Genomic DNA, 25,232 nt, shown 5'->3' with positions numbered 1-25,232 from the left:
TGTCTGAACCCTTTAGTTCTGTCCAAATAATATCGCAACTGCCTGTGAACATCTAAAGTGTGCAAAATCTTTTCCCCTTTAGTTTGGGGATTTGCATAAAAGTAGGCAAATGAATAGTTTGGTTTAAAGCCACACTAGAAACCACTTTAGGCATAAAGGAAGGATTAGTACGTAAAGATACCCTATCCTTGTGGAAAATTAAGAAAGGCTCAACTGCCATAAGGGCCTGCAATTCAGAAACCCTTCTTGCAGAGGTAATGGCCAACAAAAAGCAGTCTTCCATGACAAATATTTCAACTCAGCAGTAGCTGCAGGCTCAAAAGGTTGTAGAGTGAGTTTCTCCAACACAAAATTGAGATCCCAAGCAGGAGTAGGAGCTCTTCGTGGGGTCTTATATTCTTTGCCCCTCTAAGAAATTGCTTGAATAAAGGATGAGAAAACAATGGTGGGTCACAATCGTAGTGAGCTGAAATTGCTGCAGCATGAATCTTAATAGAAGAGAAGGACAAACCTTTGTCCAATAACTCAGTAAGATATTGAAGAGCCACACTTAAATCAGGCTCAGAAACATCCAAATCCTTAGCTGCACTCCAAAATAAAAATCTCTTCCATTTATCTGCGTACACTTTCCTTGTACTAGGCCTTCTAGCTTCCAAAATCACATTCAAAACTTGTTGTGGAAGTTGAGACCCTCTATGGTTTAAAACAGAATATGCCATGCTGTTAGGTGAAGAGAGTGAAGTTTGACATTGAGCAAATGACTGTCCTCCTGGGACAACAGATGTGGAATCAAAGGCAAAGGCCATGGAGGCTTCCGTACTAGACTTCTCAGTAGTGGGTACCAGTGCTGTTGAGGCCAATCTGGAGCTATCAAAATCATCTTTGGCTCGTCCTGTCTGACCTTCAGAAGTACCTTTGGGAGGAGAGGCAGAGGTGGAAAGGCATACACATGAAGATTTTTCCAACTGAAAGAAAGAGCATCCACTTTCCAAGCTGTGGGATGAAACCGCTTTGTGCAAAACTTTGGCAGCTGGTGGTTTAGTGGAGAAGCGAACAGATCTATGTCTGGAGTTCCCCAGGACACTGTCAATTTCTGAAATACATGAAGATCCAGTTTCCACTCGTGGGGATCCATGATTTGTCTGCTTAACACATCTGCTAAGGAGTTCTGTGCTCCCGGCAGAAACCTTGCCTGAAGACTTAGTTGTAAACTGAGAGCAGTCTCCCACAAAATCATTGCTTGCCTGCATAGAGGATAAGAATGTGTTCCCCTTGCTTGTTGATGTACCACATGACAGTTGTGTTGTCTGTTAGAATCAACACCTGCCCTGGAAGAAGTAAATCCTTGAAAGCTATTAATGCAAACTGGACTGCTAACATCTCCTTCATGTTGATATGTAGATGTTGTAGTCTGGCAGGCCACTTGTCTTGTATCCACTTTCCATTTAGATGAGCTCCCAAGCTATGTCTGAGGCATCTGTTGTTAAAATCTGACTCGCCTCTGGCCGGGTCACAGAGAGTCCCTTGTTTAGGTGACATTCCTGAGCCCACCACAAAAATTCCTTTTGAATGCAAGGTATTATTTGAATGACAGTGTCCAGATCCTGGCAGTGCTGTGTCCATACATTTTGAGATACCATTGTAGCTTCCTCATATGCAGTTTGGCATTGGGAAGCACCAGAATACAAGATGCCATGAACCCTAAGGCTTGAAGGACTGTCCTTGCAGTCAGCCCGGACTGATGAGATAGCTGATGGAAGTACAGGGATAGACTCTTTTGTTTGTCCGGGGTTAAAAGGCCATCTGGGATGCTGTATTCAGTCTCACACCCAGAAAGCACATGTCTTGAGAGGGTACTAGACTGGACTTTATTTCGCTCACAGAATACCCCAGGCATCTTAGCACTGCTATCACATATTCCAAATGATGAAGAAGCTCTTCCTTCCTTGAGCCAGAATCAGGCAGTCGTCCAAATAAGGATAGATCTGTATTCCTTTTAGCCTGAAGAAAGCTATCACTGGAGCCAGAACTTTCGTGAACACTCTGGGCGCAGTAGATAAGCCAAAGGGCAATGCAGAGAACTGATAGTGAGAAGTCCCAGCTCGAAAACGCAGATACTTCCTGCAACTTAGTCTGATAGGAACATGAAGGTAAGCCTCCTTGAGATCCAAAGTTACCATCCAATGATCTTTGCCCAGCAGAGGTAAAAGCTGCTGCAACGTCAACATTTTGAACTTGGGAATGTCCAAATAAGTGTTGATGATAGATAAATCCAAAATTGGCCTCCACGTGTTCCCCTTCTTTGGGACTAGGAACAGGCGAGAATAAAATCCTAGGCCCCTTTCTGGCATAGGAACCGGCTGTATGGCCCTTATTTGGCGTAGCAGTGAAATTTGCTTGTAAGCCTCTATTCTTTGTTGAGGAGGAATGTCTGGCATGCCTGTGAAAGGAGGCAAGGTATGGAAATAAAACTTGTAACCGTGATGTATGATATCCAGTACCCATTTGTCTTGGGTAATCAAACTCCAATTTTCTTTGAAAAGTGCCAACCTTCCTCCCAAAGGTGCTGCCAGGCGAGAAGGTTCTGGCAGCTGAAAAGGTAGGTCATTGGGTCTGTTTACGAAAGGACTGACCCCTGCCCTCACTCGAAGACTGTGCAGGAGAACTCCCTGTTCTGGGCCTGAAAGAGCCCTGACCTCTGCCCCTGCCACGTCTAGATCTACCCCTAGACTGGGAATCATAAGAAGGATACGTCCACCCTTTAGTAGGCCAATTTCTACTAAACTTTGGAGGCTGAACCTGCAAAAAATCTTTAACAGTCTGCATAGACTTAGCCTTGTCTTCCATTTTCTGTAAAACTGCCTCAACAGGAGAACCAAACAAGACATCAGATTGCAAAGGGGCATCCAAAATCCTAGTTTTAACATGGTCAGATAAATTTTGATCCCTCAGCCAGGCATGCCTGCGAAGAACTGACCCAGTGGCAGCCACCCTAGACGAGGCCTGTACAGCATCAAAACCACATTGCAAAGAATGCTTACCCACCTGTTCAGAAACATGCACTAAATCTTGTAACTCTTTACAGTCAATACCTTCCGCCAGAGCATCAACCTTAGATTTCAACTGAGAAAGGAGATAATTTTGATATTTCAACATGTGAAACTGACAATTCAAAGCTCTCGTGGCTAGAGTGGAAGAAGTATAAACTTTCTTTCCCCATCTATCCAAGGCCCTGGCCTCTTTATCAGCAGGAACCGGATTCTTGACAACAGAAGCCTTAACACCCTTAGGCCCCTGGCTAACAGTTTCTGGGTCTGCCCTAGGACTCCTAAAAAGATACTTATGAGCTTCAGGCACCCTGTAATACCTATCTGGTTTAACAGGAGCAGGAGGCAAAGAATCAGGATTAAGAGAAGCCACTGCAAACACATCTTCCACCACATTCAGAACAGGAGGTATAGCTAAAGGCCTATGCTGGGGTAAAAACAAAAATTCCCTAAGCCTTTTCCTGGAATCAGAGAAATCCTGACCTTCCCATTTAAAATGCTCCCTCATGGAGTGAAGGGTCTCTGAAAAAGAAAAATCCTCAGGAGGAGAAGCAGAAGGAGTAGAATCATCCACATCAGAATCAGAATAATGAGAATACTCCTGCAAGTCTTCAGTCAAGACTCAGACACATCCAAGCCTGCTCATAATCCCCCAACACAGGTTCCATCCTAGGCCTCTTATCAGGAGGGGGCATAGAGCCTCTAATTAAAGTAATTAAATCCTCTGCCATTTTGAGCATGTGCTTCTTGGGCACAGCACCTGAAGAACTGGGAGTGACACCCACAGAAGCCAAACTAGACCTGCCTCTAGGAGAAGCCTTGGAAGCAGAAAGAGAGGGCCTAGACCCCTTAGGAAGGGAGGGGAGTACAGTTACTTGAGAAGCCCCTACAGCCTGCCCTGCCTCCTGGGAGGCCACATCCTGTAAAATCAAAGTTTCTCCCTGGGATTCCAGAGAGGCCTCCATCGGAACCACCGGTTCCACTGACACCTCTAAAGAACTGGCGTCCGGTTCGGACGACTCCTCTAACCTAGGTTTAACTGCCTTGTCCTTGCGCTTCTTTGAGGAAGCCGGCGTCGGAGCATCCGACGGCATTTTGTAATTGCACCGCTTCCCAAAGACCAACCTTGCACAATCCAACCTCCGCTTTATAGTGCGTTTATTAAACCTAGCACAAAAGCAGCATCCAACAACATCGTGCTCAGGTCCTAAACAAGGTATACACAAATTATGGTAATCCCTATGCGGTATCTGTTTCCCACAAGAAATACAGTTAATCACTTTTTCTGACATCCGGTAAACCACTGAGGCAAGAAAAAACCAAAATATTCTAACGGGTACTTAACCAACTCTGACTTCGGTCTGAAACTCCGAATTCGAAAAATTTCAGAACGCCGAACGGCACTTGCAACACTGCTTCTGCATCGGACCATGCGGCAAAAAAGACTGAGGATATGACGTCGGTCATGCGCATTTGTACCCTGACGTTCTGATGTCAGTCAAATGCGCCTTGACCGACGTCAGCCTTATACTCTGATATTCGGGCCGACCGAGGGACAGCGGACTACCCAAGTGTTAGGACTGCAGCAATGTGAAATGAAGAACATCAGCAATAGGTAAAAGCATTTTACTTTACCACCTTGAACAATGTTTTTGCTGAGGCTGAGGGGAAGGCAAACTCCATTTAGAAAATAACCAATAAAATATGTAGATTACCCAGTTCCCTCAAACCAAACACCACTGTAAAACAATGAGAAATACAAAATGGCTCCCTGTTCAAACAGCTGGCTCCTAGGATTCCAAATATTCAAATTCCTAACCAACCAGAGCTTCACTCCTCTAGCAGCTAAACTAATCAAACAACCTTCCTCTTACAACCACAAAGTCCACACAGAAACTCGCCAAAACTAAACGCTATTTTACAGATCACTGTTTCTCTATACTCAGTACAAAACTCTGGAAAAGTATGCCCCAGAAGTAAAAGACACCTCATCTTACCCTATGTTTAAGACTCATCTTAACACCCACCTACTCTCATCAGCCTAATTCTGCTGACTCTCCAATATTACCTAACCTAAGCTATGTCACTTCTCTTTCTCCTATTAGCACTCTTGCTGTTCCTCATATGGCACATTCTATTACCTTAATCTTCTCACTTACATTATCTTTGGCTTAACAATTTCTCCTTCAAACAGCCTTTACTCCACTCAACTATTCTATCACTTCTTCTTAAACATACAGCCATAGTTATCAGACAACCTCACTCTATAAATGACTTTTCTTGATTTATTGTAAAGAATGTATAGTACAATTCTATATACTCTTTGCATTATTACCTGATAACAGTATTTTACACATGTGCATCTCCATTATACTCTTGCTCTCTCTCTCATTAAATGTAATGTTGACTTTTTCAGTATTTCCAGATAAACTAAAATCAGTCATTTGTAATCAGTGCTCTACCTCCACAAATAGATTTTTAAATAAACCTCTGCTGACTTTTTTTATATAACAGACATTTCTTACTGTGAATTATCATATACATGTTTAAATAAAAAACACCTTTTAAAAACTGCTTCATTGCCAAATGAGAGAAGAGAAGTGGTTCTAGTGGCAGACAACTAGAAATGTTTGAAACATCTACTTTTATAGAGGCGTAAAACAGCTCTGATTTGAAATAACTAGACAGGTTGGTGAAGACCAAGGACACCTCCACTGAAATCAGGTCCTGTCCCCTGCCTTGTCACCAACGGGAAAACCAGTTACGTTTTGCTATACATGATTTTCTTCTGATAGGTTTTCTGGTCTCCCTTAACAAGTGAAGCACATCCTCAAAAAACATGTGCCTTGAAGGGATGTGTGAAATCATGTAGAATCAGCCTGGGCCAAAAGAGCACTATCGAGATAAAGTGTGTCCTCTCCTCATAGATCTTTTGAAATACCCAGGGGATCCTGGTATGGGAGGGAAATATTCAGATATTGGACCAGCACAGGGAAAGGAAAATATATTTCACATCTATGCCCCTCATGTGTATCCTGGTACAATATTTGCTCAGTTGTCTGCTTTCCAGGGATTGGGGTCTACTGCTGATTAGTTTAAGCAAACTATAAAGCTGTTGCTTAGTGAAAAGATGCATCAAGTCCTACATGGCAGGCCTGCCACATGTGCCAGTTCTCATACCTGCCTGGTAGCTCCTACAACAGAGAGGGATGGGTTCCTCCTTTGCTTATTTATAAACCACACTATTGTGGTACTGCCTGTAAGGAAGTGTAGGGTTCCCTGTTATTAAATGCACTTGAATGCTCTGACAATAAATATAACTGCCATCATATCACTGAACTTTGTGCAAATTTTCCTAAAAGTCATGTCCCAAGGTTCCCTTGCACTGTCATCTCTCCCACGTGGGTTCTCTAAGCAAAGTCTAAGGAGTCTGTTGAGAGTCTGAAATTCTGGCTATACCTTGAAGGGCACCACCTGCTTCAGACAGACCTGCTCTATCCACCATGTTAGCACCTTCGAGATGCAAGGAAGGAGTAGGATACTAGTCTGCAGGGAGTTTGCATGCTGCCACCACCTGTTTTTGAGATAATGCTGCAGTTTTCCTATGTGTAATCTTGGCAGGTGTATCATCACTATGAAGGCCAAGTACTCCAAGACTTATCAATTCCCTGGCAGGCATAGTGTTGAGGATGGAAATATTGTCAAAATATTGTGTTAGGAACAGAATCTTGTCTGGATGTTGGAAAAAAAAATACTTGTCAGAGTCCAGAATGGCTCCAGGAAGGAGGTTTGCTTTGTTGGCTGTAAAAGATTTTGAGAAACAAAGACAAAGACAGTCATATATCCACAGCAGGCCATAGTTGCATTTCCATCTCCTCTACAGAAAACGGCCTGGATGAAACAATCATTCAGTTATGGATAAACACGAACATTGAGAAAAAAAAAAAAAAAAAAGAAGACTGCAGCCAAGGACTTTGTGAATACCATATGTGCTGAAGGCAAGAATTTGAACTGATGGTATGAACCCCCTTCACCAAACCTTTAGAAATACCTGTCCCACTTTGCTGTGGGGATATGTAAACAGGTTTTCCTGCCAGCTGGTATTACATGGAAAGATTGGGGGCAATTAATTCTGTAGTGAAAACATAGTGGATTTCAAGATCAACAAAAACATTTTTAGTTTCCAAAAATGCATAATGGGTCTCAGACACCCTTCTTTTCTTTGGGCTAAGAGCAGCTTCAAGTATAAACCTGTTCCTTTTATTGGTAATATCTCAATGGTCCTTTGTCCCATGAGAATGTGCGTCTTCCAGGTCTATCAGATACTGCTAATCTTTTAGAACAGATGAAATGCCCATGATTGAAGTTGTAGACTATAACCCCCCTCTTTTTTGGTTATGTTATGGAGTACCCATTCGTCTTGAGTAATACTTTTCCAATGGTCTGCAAAGAAGGCCAGTCTGCTTCCCAAGTTTTCTTGGAAAAGTGTGTGGGGGGGTGGAAGAAGGGCTGGAAAGGGAATTTTGATAATGGAAGAGGGAGGCCATATTTTAAGTCATAGCGGCTCACTTTGGTAACAACACCCTTGAAGGCCTCCCCAGATCAGTTTGTCACATTTTTTTCCAGATTTGCTCTTCTACTCTTTTTTGGCCCCTGATATAGATGCTTTGTCACAGGCTAGTTGAACAGATTTCACAAATTCCATGAAATCACAGGTCAACTTGAAAAGATCCAATGTGGAGACCTAGGCAGTGGGGGGCTGATAACTCTGTCTATTTTAGCTGTGTCAAACTGACTGGTGATTGCTTATGCTTTGGTGTCTTGGATTTGTGTTTTGACAAGTGGTCTGACTTGTAGGTCCCAAGCCATGGTGGATGCCCAAGACTACACTGCAGTCCCATACAACTTCTTCTTGAAGGAGTATTGTGCTGACAACACCCCTCTCTTTGGGCATAATCATGAAAGTGTCAAATTTTGACTTGAAATGATATGCCAGGGGGCTAAATGTGTAGTAGCCATTTGAGAGGTTGTGCCACTGGCCTTGGCCAAGCAAAGTGCCAGATCTATGGGCAGGTTGTAAAAGTCTCACTGACACTAGTAGCCCCAACCTTGGGGGGAGGGACCGTCTGACTTCAAGGCAGTGTGCTGTCAAGCCTCCTGAACAAAGTACTCTTTCAGGCATTTTTCATTTCTTGTCTTGGAGAATTCAAATGATGAACTGGCGGATGCCCTGGCACACTTCAATCAAGAGAGCTTTGAGTGAGGTAATTTTCAAAGGATTCCACTCTGTACTTAATGGTCTGCCAATTAAAACATGTATATTAGGTCAAATGGGTGAACTCAGACAAAAGTGACACACTGTGGAAGCCCCTGTGTAATATTTACTTCCTACACTTGGTACAGTTATAAACTTTTATGCCAGACATATAAAACTTTATGGATTCTCCAAACAGGTCTTTATATACAAACTCTGTCTTCAGGTTGATCTAAAACTGAATGCAACCAGCTTGCTCAGGATGCTCATCAAACTGTGTCAAGAGATACCAGAAGACAGTGCCAGTCCAGGAACCTTTGTACCAATGATTCCCTGATATCGGGGGGGGGGGGGGGGGGGTTGGGGGGGGGGGTTCTGCCAGTAATGGATTTGGACGGTGAAATCTCTGGCCATCAGTTATCTTTATGAGGGAATCTCAAGTATCAGTACTGTGAGCACTGTGTTATGAAGAATATTTTGGCTAAAAGGTCTGTATCTGTCCTGTCAGTGGTGTTCATCATGCGGCACTGCACACCACGAAAACTGTCAGTATCCTGTGCACTATGCTTTCAGGATTCCTGAATGGTGTGCACATACATCTATCCTCACAAAAAGCATTACTCCATATTGCGCAATTACCAGGGCATGAATGTTATACATTAAGACAGATTTCTAAGAATAGATCTGTCCTCCATAACAGCATGACAAAGACCTGAAAACATTAGGACTTATCATAACATAAAAACTTCCTATCAAGTTGAATACATCTCTCCCTCCTACCTCAGTTAAAAATATGAAAATATATTTGACAAGCATATCTGCACACATAATATAGCCATAGCTACAGATATATGTATTTGTGTGCCAAAATGTGATGCATTGTATATTACTTCAACTTATAAGCACAATTATACTAATATACATTATATGCCTTCAGGAATGGTTGTATTATTTCTAGCACTTTGCTCACAAGCTCTTGCACTATATCAATGTTTCCTATTTGTATTCTGATGAGTGCCACCCTTTTGAAGGTAATCCACAGTACATCACTCAAAAGCATTTGAAAATTCCTTCTTTCAATAACATTATAACAGATATTTAGAACAGCATTTACTCAGTCGAGGACTTTGTGATTGTGAATAGTATAAGAATAGTAGGGGTCCAGCCATATGTAGTCCAAGATACTTGAAAACACTGCAGGAGTACAAGGTATCCACCCTGGGGGTGGGGGAGCATCAGCCCAGTGATCAAGGGCACTGCGTAGTCTTTTGTATGTCCCAAACAGCAGTGCTGTTGTCATTTTGATGTGCAGATTGATCACCATCTCACTAAGACCCTCCTAAAATATCTACAGGACCCAAGACCAGATTTTGCTGATAACACAGAGACAGGTCACAAGACCAGGCAGTTATTTCATCTGTGAGGGAATGACAAGGAAGGTAACAGAATGAATGAAAGAAAATAGTAAGAGTTTCAAAAACGAGTCTTGAGAAAGACATCTAGTAAACTTGGCAGTACGGAGAAGAGTAGTTAATCTTGCCTCTGAATAAGTGGTTATGCATTTAGCATTGAGAATAGCTTAGAAGATTATTCTTCACAACAACTGGGAGATGTTAAGTAAATATGTGGTTTGACACTAACTTAAAAGACAAAAGTTATGTCATAATATACTACTGCACTCAAGTTCTCATTATTCATACTGCTCAAGATATGAAGAGAAAGCAAATAAGTGTTCCATGCATACCTCTCAACCTCTTAGTGCAAGAAATCTGGACAAAGCCCCACAAAATGGGGGGGACAAAGGAAGATTGTATTATAAACCTAGAAAGTTGCTAGAGTAACATGGTTTGTTTTAACGTACATTTTCTGAAGGATGTGAAGTCTGAAACTGAAATGCATGTCATTATTTAGTGACTTAAATCCTCGGATCATCCCAGTGATTTGCCAGAAAACCACAAATTTTATGACGAACAGATCAAAAATACGAGCCACAAATCTGGACATTCTGCAAAAATCTGGACAGTTGAGAGGTACATCTCTGTTGAAGCAGTCTATGACTACAAAGACATCCTGCGAGTTGACTGCTTTCTATTCTTTCCAGAGATCTGGATACTTGAGGCAGCTCTGATGTTGGTCTGCAGCACTATGCAATTTAAAATACTCCTGTCATGAGCACAGTACATAACTCTTAACTGACCATATTTTCACAAAATGTCCAGATTTTTGCCTGTTAGTTTTTGGTCTATTTCTCAAAATTTGTGGTTTTCTAGCAAATTGAGGACTGAAGTCATTAAATTATGACAGACATTTCAGTTTCAGACTTCAAATCTTTCAGAAAATATAACAATGCAAAATTAGTCATTGCAGCAACTGAGTTTATAACAGCAGTATTTAAAATCTGTCCATACTTTTGAGCCTTTGATTCTCATTATGTCTGGCTTTGTCCAGATTTCTTGCACTGAGAGGTTGAGGGGGTATGGCACAGGAATAACTGAAAAAGTTTTTCATAAATCACAAAATGTTCCTGGTTGTAGGTGATAACAGTGTGGAAAATAAGACTTCAAGACAAAGGTATATGTGGCTTCAGAAACTTTGGAAAAAGTCCCAAACTGCATACAGTCCTCAACTATTTGTTAAATTAATGCAACTTTTTGAAAACTGAATGTAGGAGTGAAAGTTAGAAAAAAAATAAGTCTCAGTTCACAAGCTGCCATTTAACGTCAACCATTTTTTATTCTTTTGAAGCATAGCAAAGAGCTATTAGTTGCTCCATAATGTAACACCCTAATAAAGTGGTACTACCGTAAAAGGACAGTTTACTGTCATTAAGCAATCCCCACAACCAGCATACAGCCTTCATCACCAGACAGTAGACAGAGTATAACAGCCCAAAACAAAACATGTTGGCTGCAAAACAAAACAACCCATAAAAGCCACTCCTCATTTACCATAAAAGCATAATTCCTTCACACAAGTGAGCTAAAATAGCTTCTCAATCTCAGAATGAATCTCCATAAATATGAGAACCAAGTTCAGTGTTTCATACAAGTTTTAGTCAATGCGCATGTATCAAAATTCCTCATAAGACAAACTCTGTACAAAAAAGTACAGCATATTCAAGTAGAGATTACAGCGTCGCCGCTGAATATAGCTGATAACACTTGATTTTCCATATTAGTACCCTCCATTACATGCATTATCTCAGCTGGCAAGTTTACTCCCTCACTTCCTTGTAATCAAGCTACTAGTAAAATCTAATCTGAATCATTGTTTTGAATAGACAAATTTCAATCAAATGAAATAAGACAAAAGTCAGGTTCTTAACAATGAAGATGGTAACCCTGCTATTCATTAGAAGTACATTACTGTTAGCACTTTAGCAATAAAAAATAATTTCAAGTAATTACATAAAGCATGAGCCACAGTATAAAAACTGAACTCACTTAACCTTCTGTTAATTTTTTTGCAAATCCCATGAGATTCATTAATACTACAGCCCTATTTATAATGTAGAGAGGGGGGTAAGTATCCAACAAAATTAAGGGATGCAAAATTACGCTTTTTATATACAGCACTATTTACAAAATAGAACCTAGATCATTTCAAACAGAGATTTTATCCATGGAAAGAGAAGAAAAACTGTTAATGTGCACTACCACAGCAACAGCAGGGGAAACAAGGGGCTAAAATGTGTTTTCTTCAGTTACAATGAAATGTTCACACGCATGATCAGTGTACTTATAACCTATTATAAAATAAGACTGCTGTTTCCTGCATTCATTATGTTAGCAAACATAAGGACTACTGTGCTGACCTCTGAAGGAGGGACAAATCTGCAGAACCACGCAAGTATACATTATTATACAAAAAGTTGAAATATTTCTAAGAAAAGAAATTGATACGTCAGAGGCACAAATACAGCTAACATACCCATATGGGTCTATGTTAAATAAACAAACGCTTAAAATGTTGAGTCCAACATACTCAACAGCCCAGAATGTCGGAAAACGGAGTTCCAAAATATTTTGGTTGACCAGCACTGACATATGTGACGTATTACGTCATGTAAGCTACTGCTAACGGTGCCATATGGTGCAGAAAGGGAGAATTTCCCTTTTCTGCACTGAAGTGCGGTCTTGGAGTTGGTATATATAAGTAGGGGGGTGGGGGGTGCAGCCCCCGTTTGCAATGTTACGGTATGTTTTTCTATTTTTGTTTTGTTACGATGTACTGGAAGTCACTGTTAGCTGGTTTACTGTATTGTAGCACTTGGGAGGGTTAGGTGGCCAAAAAAAACATTTCGAGACTGTGTTTTCCATCATTCTGGGCTTTCAGTCAAACATTCGCTTAAAAGTGTTAGCGTATGTTGTACTCTACATTTTAAGCGTTTGTTTATTTAACACAGACCCACCCGTACTTTATATACTTCAGTCACTTCAAATCATGTGGGTAAGAATGTTGCATGAAGGTATTATGGTATTTGAAACAAATACATAAAAACATAAAAATAATAGCAGCACCAGAAGAAAGGTGTAAGCAACAAACTGAATAAAAAAACGATTTAATAAAACAAATCAGATATAGAAATAAATGGTGAGCGCTTTTGCACGGTAAGTGCTCCATAAGACAAATAAAATGCATCATTACTTTTCACATTTAAATACAGCTATCAATACAATTATCAAATCAAAACACCACACATATTACCTATGCAAATCTCTGGACTTGAGCACAGGTCTTAGAGACCTTATCATTTAAACGTACCTTATCTGCCTGTAGCCTCACTATCCAGTGTAATTCCCTACTCTTAGTATAATTCCCTACTCTTAGTATAATCCCTGAAGTCACCTCCACGTGACCCCATACATATACTGTTTCTATAGCCATGAAAATACACTCATGTGACAGACCATATTCTAATATACATCTAGCCAACGTGTTTCTAACATCACATTTCCTTGTATTATACATGTGTTCATGTATCCTCTCCTAAAAAGGGCGATTAGTCTTTCCTATATAAAAACTTACACATGCCTTGCATGTGGCTAAACAAACCAAGTTAGTGGTCTTACAATTGGCCTGCACTCTAAAAGAAATCTCTTGTTTAGAAATCGGATGAATAAAAACATTAGAGTCATCTATACAGGAGCAAAATTTTCAACTGCCACATCTAAAAGGCCCTTCCAAAACTATCTGTTCCATGAGTCACCATACTATCCCGGCAGCACAAACGGCATTTAAGAGATTTGTTAGTTTTGCACCTAAAGAGAGGTCTCTCCCCTACTACATCCTTAACTCGATCATCCGTTGTCAAGATCGGCCAGTTAGATTTAATAACGGTACAGATCTGCTCTATGTCACTACCATAAGACAAGAACAGATCCTCTGGTTCCCACATTCTCCATGTCTGTCACATCTACAGACCCATCTATCTAATTGTCAGAGAAATAAGGTTTGGTATTCATTCTCAAATACTGGACCTCTTCAACCATTCTCTCCACCTCACCATGTCTGTAATCCCTCTTTCTGAAATCACTCTGTAGTGAGGCCAGATCCTTAACAAAACCTTCGTCTGAATTACTCAGATGTGATACCCTCATCCCCTGCCCTCTGAGAATATTTTCATAAACATGGGGTGGGTGCATATTGCTACGCTGAAGAACAGTGTTCTTTCTACATGATTTTCTATACAACCTAGTTGTAAACTCCCCTTTAACATCTTTAGATATAGAGACATCCAGAAACACAACCCGTTCACTAGAATGATCACAAGTAAATCTGACCAGTGTCATTAGAGAACAGCATTTTCAACATAATATTTTTACAGAAAAGTCTTAAGTTAATTAACCCTTCTGAAAGTTCCAAAGGCTGTGCAGGGATAAATGCGAGGCTGTGTTTTAATAAAGACAACTGCATTTCATTCAATACCTTATTAGATATGTTATGTTCTCCTCCACATTCTCTTTAGCGTTGTAGACTGCGGCCCCTCTATCTGCTGCCATCTCTGTTTTCTCCCTCTCCTGAGGGATCTATCCCTGCTATTTTCACTTGCTTGACCGGTAACGTTAACACACCTTGGAAAAAGCCTGTTGAGAAGCATGGGATTTTATTCCTAACATCTGGTTGGTTCACGATGGATGTCCCACCCACTTGTGTACCAATCACAGAAGGTCCATGTGTTGGTGTACGAAAGGAGACATTTATAATGGTGGTTGTCTTGGAAACTGACTTCACTTCCTGTTTTACCCATGTCCTCATCTATATTCAAAATGGTTTCGGATTTGGAGGCATTCTCACTGTCAGGGGCCAGGTAAAGACATGGCTCTGTTTTACGTCTGATATATCATGCCCCAATTTCCTCCCTGTTTATGAATCATATTATGGTATTTGAGCTGTGGCTACAGCAAGAGCTGAGACATGACTAATATCAGCAAGTTTTTGAAATATACAGAACACAATTAAATGTCTATATATTACACTAACAAAGGGGATGTTATGATAACACTTAACTGGCTTGGTGTCATAAAGGGTTATGGCCCTTCCTATGCAGCCCATAACTACCATAAGTAGTATCTGTAAAACTCGTCAGCAAACAAAAAGATGGGAATAAACTCTGGCTGTGAGTTCCCACAGAGTGGGAGGGTGTGGGAAACATAGTACAGCACATTTGAGTGGGTCTGACTTCGGAGCTCAGACAAACATTTGTTTTGAGATCAGGAGTGGAAACGGAGCCTCTAAACCAAGGAGTGCAGGAGGCATGGTCTACCTATACCTCCCTCCCCTGCAAAATGCTTTAAAACAATATTTGCTTTTAAATATTTAGGGTCAGACAAGGTGGCAGGACTGTGTACTTAATATATCTGGCTTTACCAAGCTAAACATCGATCACATTACATTGACCAACAAGTTGCTTATTACACTGCAGGAAGGAGCTGCTAGAAAAAGGCAGTTATCCCTCACCTTCCCTTCTCTGATGCTTCAGTCTACGAAGAACCACCCCCTAAATTCAGCTACAGCAGCACCAAAATGGGTAAAAAGTGCCAGAGTACGGTAAAGGAATGCAGGGTTAAAGATAGGGTAAAGAAAGGAGAATGGAGATGGATGGCACTGAACCAGTACCTGCGATGATAAAATACTGTCAAAATATACCACAGCAACAGAAATCCGGGAAAGGACAAACACTGTGCAACACTTTCTTTTGTGTTTAATCTGCGCAAATAAATAGGGTACAGTTTGGCTAATATATGCATACTCTGGCTAGACGGAATGTCAAAAAATAAACAGAAAAGTAAAATCTTAGGAATAGTACAGTCTTGTGGTCCTTTAGCTAGGAATTAAGAAAACAATGAAAAATTGAATATACAGAATGCTGGCAATCCATTTTCAACAAATATGTTTTGTTTACAAAGGACTGCATCCAAAAAACTATAAGACAGGCAACAAAGTACTTACACAATTTTGAAATAATTAACCATATTGTTTCATATTCGAAGTAGATACAGTTAGTGTTTGTCAGTAATATGGAAACTGATTTTTTTTACATCTTCTATTACTATATTCCTAAAGTATAAGTATTTCTGATGCCTAATGCTCAAAGCAACTTTCTCCTTGGTTCGTATGGTACGTAACAATGAAGCCAAATGTTCACTACATATATAACAATGATGTCTAAGGTACTAATTTATCCCTGTATACTGTCACTTGGCTCTGGCTATGTCTGAAAAGGGCCCATGTACCAGTTCACTTACTCAATGTATAAATCCATGGATAAAACATAATACTGTATTCCTAGGTCCAATAATCTCCAAGAGCAGAGCAGTTATACTGTCCCCTTACAGATCTTCTGCCAGGCTAAAGCTGAAACACTGCCTCTGTTACCTACATATAAAGCAGATAAAACTACTCAAGAGGATACACAGATGTTAATAAAATAAACAGCAAGGGTAAGAGGGTTCATACTAGGCTATCCGCCCTAGGGCATTTATAAGCCTAGCCAGGGTGTGTTTGGCTTTCGCCACCCATTTTAAATTAATTTTGCTATGCCCTTTTTCAAGGTTAGTATACTGTGCCTCTGTCTAACAGTGACACAGAAGTGATACCCGGGGTAAACCTACGATCCCCCATCCACTCATCAAGATCCCTCTTGAAGAGAGTCAATGAGGGGACTCTGCCTAACCTGGACTGGGATTTTATTCCAGAGTGAAGGGAGCCTCTGGGTTATGAATCTGTCCCTCCAGCATGTCCTATTTATTTCAGTGCTGAGGTTCAAGTCTCTCAAGCAAGTAGCTCGATGGGATTTGGATTTTCTGAGGTGCAGCATGTCCATTAATTCCGGGTTGGACATGGCTTTATATGTCAGGCACAGATCGCCTCTGAGCAGGCGGTATGCCACTGAGTAGAGCTGGAGTTTCTTTAACCGGGCAGCATATGGCATCTGTTTGAGCCCTTTGATCCTCTTGGTGAGGTACTTCTGGGGTCCTTCCAGTTGCTTCAGGTGTCTGGTAAGGAACATCCCAAAAGGGGCATTGTACTCAATTATGGGCCTGATGAGGGATGAGTAAAGAGGCACGATGACCTCCCCTGATCTAGATGTGAATCCCTTCATGATTAGATGGGCTATATAAAATGTTTTTCTAACCACTTTGGCCACGTGGTTATCAAATGAGAGACTGCTATCAACTTGGGTCCCCAGGTCCCTAAATTACTTCTTCCGTACTTAATGGATTATCACCTATGTGGTAATTTGTGGGCACTTTGTTTTTGCCAAAGGGGATGACTATACACTTTTTGGCGTTTAGCTTGAGGCCATGGCTCTGGCACCAGTTGTCTGTTTCTATGAGGCCCTTCTGGAGGATGCTTGTGTTGGCTGGAGAGTCGATTATAGCGCCCAGTTTGCAGTCATCTGTGAACTTGGTCAGCCACAGTTCTTCCATGTTGGCCTGTACCTCTGAGAAATATATACCGAACAGGAGAGGTCCCAAGACTGAGCCTTGTGGGACGCCACTTGTAACTGGTTTGGAGTCTGACATGGCTCCAGCAATTCTAACCATGTGGGTTCGGTCCTTGAGCCAGTTTGCAACCCATCTAGTGACACAGGGGTTTATATTTAAGCTGGTGAGCTTATTTATAATGCCCGAGTGGGGTATTGTATCGAAGGCTTTTATGAGGTCCAGGTAGGCTGTGTGGACCACCTTCCCCTCATTAATGGCCTTGGTGACTGTTTCAAAGAAATCAAGCCGGTTTAAAAGGCAGGATCTGCCCTTAAAGCCGAACTGGGTAGGATCCAGTGTCTGTAGGTCCCCAATATCTTTTTTTTTATGAGGTCCATGATGATCCTTTCCATAGCTTTGCAGACCAAGCTAGTCAGGCTTATGGGGCGATAGTTTCCAGGATCCGTTGAGGCACCACCTTTGTGGAGAGGGACCACTGTTGCTGTACGCCACTCTTTGGGTACATATCCTGTGGTAAGGCTGAGATTGAATAGTAGTTTTATGTTTGGGTTTAGCTCTTCTTGGAGTTCATGTAGGACGCAGCCCGGGACACTGTCTGGTCCCATTGATGCTGTGTTTTTTGCTTTGGAGAGGGCGGCTCTTACCTGAGATGTCAGGGGGGCAGCACTCTGCTGGGATAGATATTTGCCCTTTTGGTTGGGGGGGGGGGGAGTTTGCGCTGAACCTGTCAGCTAGGATGTTGGCAATGTCTGTGGGTTCGGTGTATTTTTTGTCATTTTGGACTAATTCTGAGCATATCTGGGAATTCCCACCCAGGTTCCTAACATAACTAAAAGCCAAATCTTTCCCACTTTTGGAAGGGAGAGAAAGGGAAGAACTTACATGAGTTAAAACACAAAAGAGGACAGGTACATGTGAAACAGAACAGAATGAAAGACAAGAGAAGACTAGAGAGACAGCTACTACACTGAGGGTTTGATGTTCAAACAAGACATTAAAATGTATTTTTTTTAACTAACACAGTAGTGAACAGCAGCTCAGGTGACCAGTGTTTAATAAGAAGCAGACACACCTGGGGATGGGGCATGGAAAGAGAGAGACTTTAGTGACTGATGCCAGCTCATTCATTTTGGGGGTGGAAGGCAGGTGGCTTGGCCCATTGCACTGGCAACACCATTTGAAGGGCAGGTTGAAGAGGCTGTGCAAGCTCATGTGCACCCCTACAATGGGGGAGAAAGGCATGTGTGGAATGTTCTTCCCTAGCCAAGCAGCTATCAGGAGTTTGGGAGCCACTTGGTGTAAGTTACGGGTAAGCCACACTGCAGGATCTGCAATGCTGGTCCACTCAATACCACCTGGCTTTCAATGCAAGGGAGATGGATGGACTGTCTGGACCTCCCAGGTGTGAATAAATAGATCATGGGCATCTCTGGGGAGGCGAGAACCTTATCTACCTCCTAATGGAATAAATGGGCTGACTAGATGAAGGAGAGGTAACTATTATGGCAGGGCCCTGTAATGACACGTATTGGGGAAAAATAAATGGAACAAGTGGCTACAAGTGGGTGGTAGAGTGTAGGACCACAGCCTTCTAGAAGGCCCGAGTTGGGATGTGGGCTAGGAAAACAGGCATTGAAGGAGCAACAGAAAGTGAAAGTGTTTGATGCATAAACAGCGTGAACTATTAAAACAAGTAGTCTTTTTCTGTATGCAAAAAATTAGTTATGCTGTATTACGTTATGAGATGCAGTATTGTTATGCATTATATTTACTACACTATGCAGTGTTGCATTATACTATACATCATGTCAAAATAATGTTCTGTTGCTACATGCAACAACCAGCATCAATGCTATCTGGGCTGACTACATAAACTCATTTTTGAGTCCAGTCCCAAAACACAAGACTTTAATCTTATCACAACGTTTTGTATTAATTTTGTTAAAAACAGCCTTTAACTACACCACCACTGATTTCCAAATACAAATATTAATTTATAGGCTCAGTCTGATAGTGAAAGCTCAGCTACTCACCCTTTCATGCATCTTTTTTCCAAGATGCTGTCAGTGCAGTCAATGACAATGCCAACTTCACACAGCTCCTACCACTAGTACTCAGTTATACTAATATAACATCCCATTTTCAGTTTCCATTTCATTAACTTGTGAAAAGCCCATTCAATTAACAGTAAAATAGCAATTTCTTAATTCCTCTGTCTATTGCTTGACATTCATCATGTTAACAAAAGCTAGAGACATCAGCTCTCCAACTTCCTATGTGATGCACACTGTAATTCAAATAGAATCCCCACAGCAAATCAGAAGATGCTCCAATTCTAGCTTATCACTTAATATGTTCCCTAAACTATCTGGAGTAAGTCAGGAATGCTCTTCAAACTGTCCTTTAAAGATTATGAAGTTTAAAAATCCTTTTACAAAAAGCTAGCATGCACAACTTGCAAAAGGTAAAATGAATACTTGCTATCTAGAAACATACATTCCCTAGTTATCAGAAATCATGGCAAGCCTGGTACTTACTGGGCAGCATGAAAAAGCCTAGTCAGTCAGCTTCCACAAATCTGCAGCTCATCAGCAGAAGGTGTATACTAACTCCAAGCCACCCCCATGAAGCTCATTATGGTTCAGGACTGTGGTGGATGAAATGGCCAAATATGTGCAGATCGACAGTACAAACCAGTCAGATCCGACAGTGTTACAGGATTAATCATATGGTTAGGTTCTAATCATGCAGGCTAGACTTAAACAGGAGCCTCTGTAATGTTTGTAATCAGCTCCTCCTGGTGTTGTGCAGCTGTGCAAAGTGGTAATGATATGAATGTTCTCACTAAAAATTGTTCCCAGGGCTATCAGGACCCCTGAGATGCATAGGATGACTATTTACTCAACTCTTAAAATGAGCACAAGATTTACTTAAACATGCATGCTCGTAATGGTATCAGATTATGTACACTTGACAACAAATAGCCTTGAAGTGTCATCATCAAAGAAATCAAAATAAACAGAGAGATAAAGAACATTGCAAATCCACACCTCCCATGGGAAGTGTGCATGCGTGCCTGTATGTTGGTACACATACACACACAATAAATATATATGTATATAATCATGCACAGCCCAGGCATCTACCATTCTGTTTAACAATTGAGAGGAGAGTAAAACATCTATTAACTGTACAGGAAAGTAAGTGATAACGCTTGACATTTCTGCTATGAAAAAAATACTTACTTGCATATATAGCATTATTGTAGACAATTTAACTAGCAAGTGCTACATGCACCTGCTACTGTCCACATCATGAATAAACCTTGTGGCACACCAGCACTCCTTAGGTAACAATCAGCAACCATTCTAATGCTTGATTGAAACTAGAATGTTAACATTTATTAGAAAAGCTTACAGATTGTATCTAACACACTGCAGGGTATTTATTTTCATTATAAATGGCATTAGAAATTAGAAATGTATCTCTAAAATGACTTTGAAATATCTAAAGTGCAGGACTACTACAGTAGTTAAAAAGTAGCTGCAATATATAAAAAAACACTTATAGCAGTATTACAGACAGACTATATATATATAGGGGTCTATATTAAAATGAATGTTTAGGTTGTCGAATGCCTAAACGTCAACACCTAAACGAACACTCAAAACCACGTAAGGCCAATTACTCTAATTATTTCCCCATGAAAAAATTTGCTTGGCCAACAAAAAAAAAAAAAACCATACTTTAAAACCCTAATCAAGTGGGGGGCTTTGCCACCCCATACCACCCGACGTGGGGGGCTTTGTCCCCTACACCCCCTAACTAAATATACTAACTTCAAGATCAATCTATATCGGGGAAGAGGGCAAATCCCCAATGACGGCCAAGCAAATTTTTTCCCTGGGAAAAAATAGCGTAATTGGCTGCTCGTGGTTTTGAGAGTTTGACGTTTGACAACCTAAACATTCCATGAGGTAATAGAAACCATATTATATATATATATATATTATATATATATATATATATATATATATATATATATATATATATATATATATATTACTTCGCTGAAACTCATTTCACTGAGACCAAATCACCGAAAGCTCGTTTGACTGAATCCCATTTCACCGAAAATAGCACTGGCTGTGTATATGACATTTTCCGCACTTTAATGCGATCCTGGAGTTAGTATTTATAGTTGGGGGGGGGCACAGCCCCGTACATTGGGGGGGATGGGGGGTGTAATACCCCACCTAGCTTAGTTTTATATTGTCCAGTTTCTGTTAAGAAGGTAAGTCGTTTTTAATCAACTAGGTGGGGGCTGTGCCCCCCACACACCCTCAACTATATATACTAACTCCAAGATCGCACTACAGTGGGGAAAAGGGCATATACACTGCCAGTACTATTTTTGGTAAAATGGGATTTGGTCAGATACGTTTTCGATGATTTGAGCTTTCGGCGAATTGGTCTCAGTGAAATGAGTTTTCGAAGTGAAGTAGATCCAAATTACACACACACACACCCATTTCATGAGCAGGAGTACTCAGGTGCATTTGTAACTCACCTATGCGCTCTATGTTGACCTTTGCAAGCTGAACACCCTTCTGCTGGACAACCTGCCACGTGCCATCTTGCTGTTTAATCCATTCAGTTACAGTAGAACTGTAAGTTCCAGTGTCACTAAGCAATGCATGTGACACTGAAAGAAGGTAAATGTCATCATGTGTTTCCAGCCTAATGTGTCCGCTCTGAAACCGCTCTGTGTATTTGGTGCCAGGCTGCAATTTACCATCTTGTGTCAGTGACAGGACTTGCAGATTACCATTTGTTTCCGTCTTAACTTCAAATGTGATGGAGATTTGGGTACATTCTGTGGAATTTTTGGAAATACTACATTTCAGTTGGAATTCTTCACCCTCTACAAGATCTCCCAACTGCTGCTGAACGTCTGGGGGTACAGCTACCTTGACACCATCAGGTATTACTGTAAAAAGAAGAAAAAAAAGTTTTTCAGTTCAAAGCAGATACAAGACAGACTTCTTATAACTCATCTATAGTGCATAGAAATGTCAGAGTACACACCAAAAAATAAGGCAATAAAACTTACAAGTTTCCATTGTTTAGACAAAGACTAGCTCAATTTCAATGGAAGTCACAAAAGCAGTAAAGCTTGAGATGTGCAAGTTACACAGGAATTTGCTTACTGTGATGTAATTTGCAGTGGGACTAAAATCTGCATTCCTTGTCAGCAAACTGTAGCATAACCCTCACTGAAGTTCATGTTGTTATTGCACACAGACTGCAAATGAGCAAAACATAACAGTGTGCGACTCAGGTAGGAATTCGCTCACTCTGATACAGTTTACATTCCAGATAATACAAAGAGAATAAGCCTGCATTTACTATGAATAATCTGTAGTACAACTCACAGAGTTGACAAGCATTGCTTTTAAACAAATAACGTGTGTGTGTGTGTATATGTATGCACACACACACACATATATATATATATATATATATATATATATATATATATATATATATATGAAAAACATACACGCACAATTATATACGCACACACATACATATATATATATATATATATATATATATATATACATATATATATATATATATACATATATATATATATATATATATATATGAAAAACATACACGCACAATTATATACGCACACACATACATATATATATATATATATATATATATATATATATATTTTTTTTTTATTATTTAACTTTTATAAATGCTGCGTTTACCTTGCTTTAAAGTCTGTGCATGCTGTCCTTCCTACTCAACGTCATTCAACCTGTGAAGTTTATGAAGTCTATTGTATGAGCACATATATACTGTACAAAAAGTGAGGAGCCTTCAGAAGGTGGATAAGCAGCCGAGAATTAAGTGATTTTTGCTGTGATGGTGTGCGAGTTGATTTTTCTCTTAAGCACTTTCGTCTTGTACAATGACAAAACTTCATCAGATACCATTAAAAACCCAAACCCCACATTTATACACAGATGAGCATGACAGCAAACAAAAATCCATTTAAAGTAATACACAACAGTTTAAAACTGAATCCAAAACCCATGTAAAAATAAGGACCAGTTCAATAGAATAAATACAAAAACATATAAATATGAATATAAAACAGGAAAAATAAAAATATACAAATTTAATAAATACAATAACTGCCATAGTTATATTTCCTCACCTACATTGTACAAGATGAAAGTGCTTAGTGGAATATACTTTGGTGGAACGGTTCCTTGCCTCTTTGTGGCTTCATTGTTTAAAGTGTTTGTGAACTTTATACTGTGGTTTCTCTAAGGGTTCTCAAGGCCATTAAGGAAGGGGATAAACAACAGCATCGTTTTTTAAATCAGGATAGCAATATTTTTTCTTCTATGCATAAGACTTACATTAACACAGTGAAATGATGGCTCAATCACATTTTCAGAAAATATGGACTATACTTCTGCACTGCATAATATCAGACCTATTAAGCGACCCTATTTTAGAGGAATATTCTTATTTTCAGGTCTGATTTTCCCCTCTGTATACGATATACCTATTTTTGGAGGAATGTTCCTATTTTCAAGCTTGATTTACCCCTTCATACAATTTTGTGAATCCCACTCATCACAAGTGATTTTTTTTAAACAGTTTTATTGATTTTAAATAAAACAAGTTTATAAACGATCACAAAGGATTTAACAGAAAATTGCATTTCAGAAATGCTAACATAAAAAAACTCAAATAACAACTAACAGAATAAAATTACTAAAACTCTTTACAAAGACATCCATTCATATTTACAGTAGTGATGACGTTTTCATCATTTCATTTATGTATCACATGAAGAAAATGAAATTTGAGTTGTACATTATCATTACTGATCTCTTTTCAACAGATTCTGTAAGTTAGCCCACAGATGATAGGAACAGGTCTTTCTAGTTGTTCTAGATGTTATAGTTATAAGTTATAGGTGACAAACCTCAATTAATGTACTCTTGAAATCATTGAAAGGGGGAGGGGATTCAGACACCCAGTTTCTTGTATTACTCTTTCTGGCCACAGCGAGTACTGCCCAAAGTAAAGGGTATTTAACGTTTTTAATACAATATGATATGGGTGTATTCAAAAGCACTAGAGATTTGGTAAGGGTAAAATAGTCTGTGAACAGTGCTTGCAGTAGATCATTAATACTTGTCCAAAATATACTTAGAGCAGGACAGTCATAGAACATGAGCCCAATCAATGTTTATGTCTGATTTACATTTGTTACATAAGTTTTGCTTTCCATTACTTTTGTTCATTAGTTGAGGAGTGTAACATGATCTATACATAAATCTCCAGGGGTATAATTTCCATTTAAGTGATAGAGTTGTTTTCCCTTCTGATTTTAATATATTTATTTTATCTTGATTACATGGAAGTGCATTACTGGAAGTGTAGAACTAATTCTAAAAACTGTCTGAACAGCAATATGTTTCCTCTCTTATGAGTTGGCACATAAAGGATAGTTTGCCTGAATAGGTTTATGTTGGAGAATTGTCTGAAAAAAATCTAGTAGTGTGCTAGTATCATGCTTGGTTGCTGGTGTGATCAGGTCTATTCTATTGCTCATAAATAATCTCAGGGATTGTACGCCAAGCCATAAAGATCCGTCTAAAATTAGTTTGGTATCTGATCTACATCTTTAACCTTTCCATCTGAGATTAGTTGAAACCAAAACTTCAAAACTTCAAATAGTTTTGTTTAAATAAAGTGATTTTGTTTAAATCTGAGGATAGAAAACATTCTTGGGTAAAAGTAATGGGGAATACTGGAAAAAAATTATTTGTATCTGGAGTGTTTATATATATAAAGTTTCTGAAATTTGCTAGTATATTGTGTACATAGTTATATGAGTGTTTGGATGCTATAAACTGTCCAGGACACAGGAAAATCTAA

The 25,232-nt window shown here is 39.9% G+C and overlaps 1 protein-coding gene across 1 annotated transcript in view; it reads right to left on the bottom strand.

Moving 5' to 3' along the window:
* Positions 1-25,232, bottom strand: part of LOC122801863 (prostaglandin F2 receptor negative regulator-like) — a 331,086-nt gene that overhangs the window by 43,495 nt on the left and 262,359 nt on the right. The window contains exon 3 of the mRNA XM_044071521.1: positions 21,823-22,242. Within this exon, the coding sequence (XP_043927456.1) occupies positions 21,823-22,242 (420 nt within the window). The remainder of the gene's footprint in view (positions 1-21,822; positions 22,243-25,232) is intronic.

Source organism: Protopterus annectens, chromosome 5.part0, assembly GCF_019279795.1.
Source record: "Protopterus annectens isolate FY-2018-M chromosome 5.part0, PAN1.0, whole genome shotgun sequence".
NCBI classification, from domain to species: Eukaryota; Metazoa; Chordata; order Ceratodontiformes; family Protopteridae; genus Protopterus; species Protopterus annectens.
Note: the sequence above shows the minus strand (reverse complement) of the source record. Positions and strands in the feature narration are given on the sequence as shown.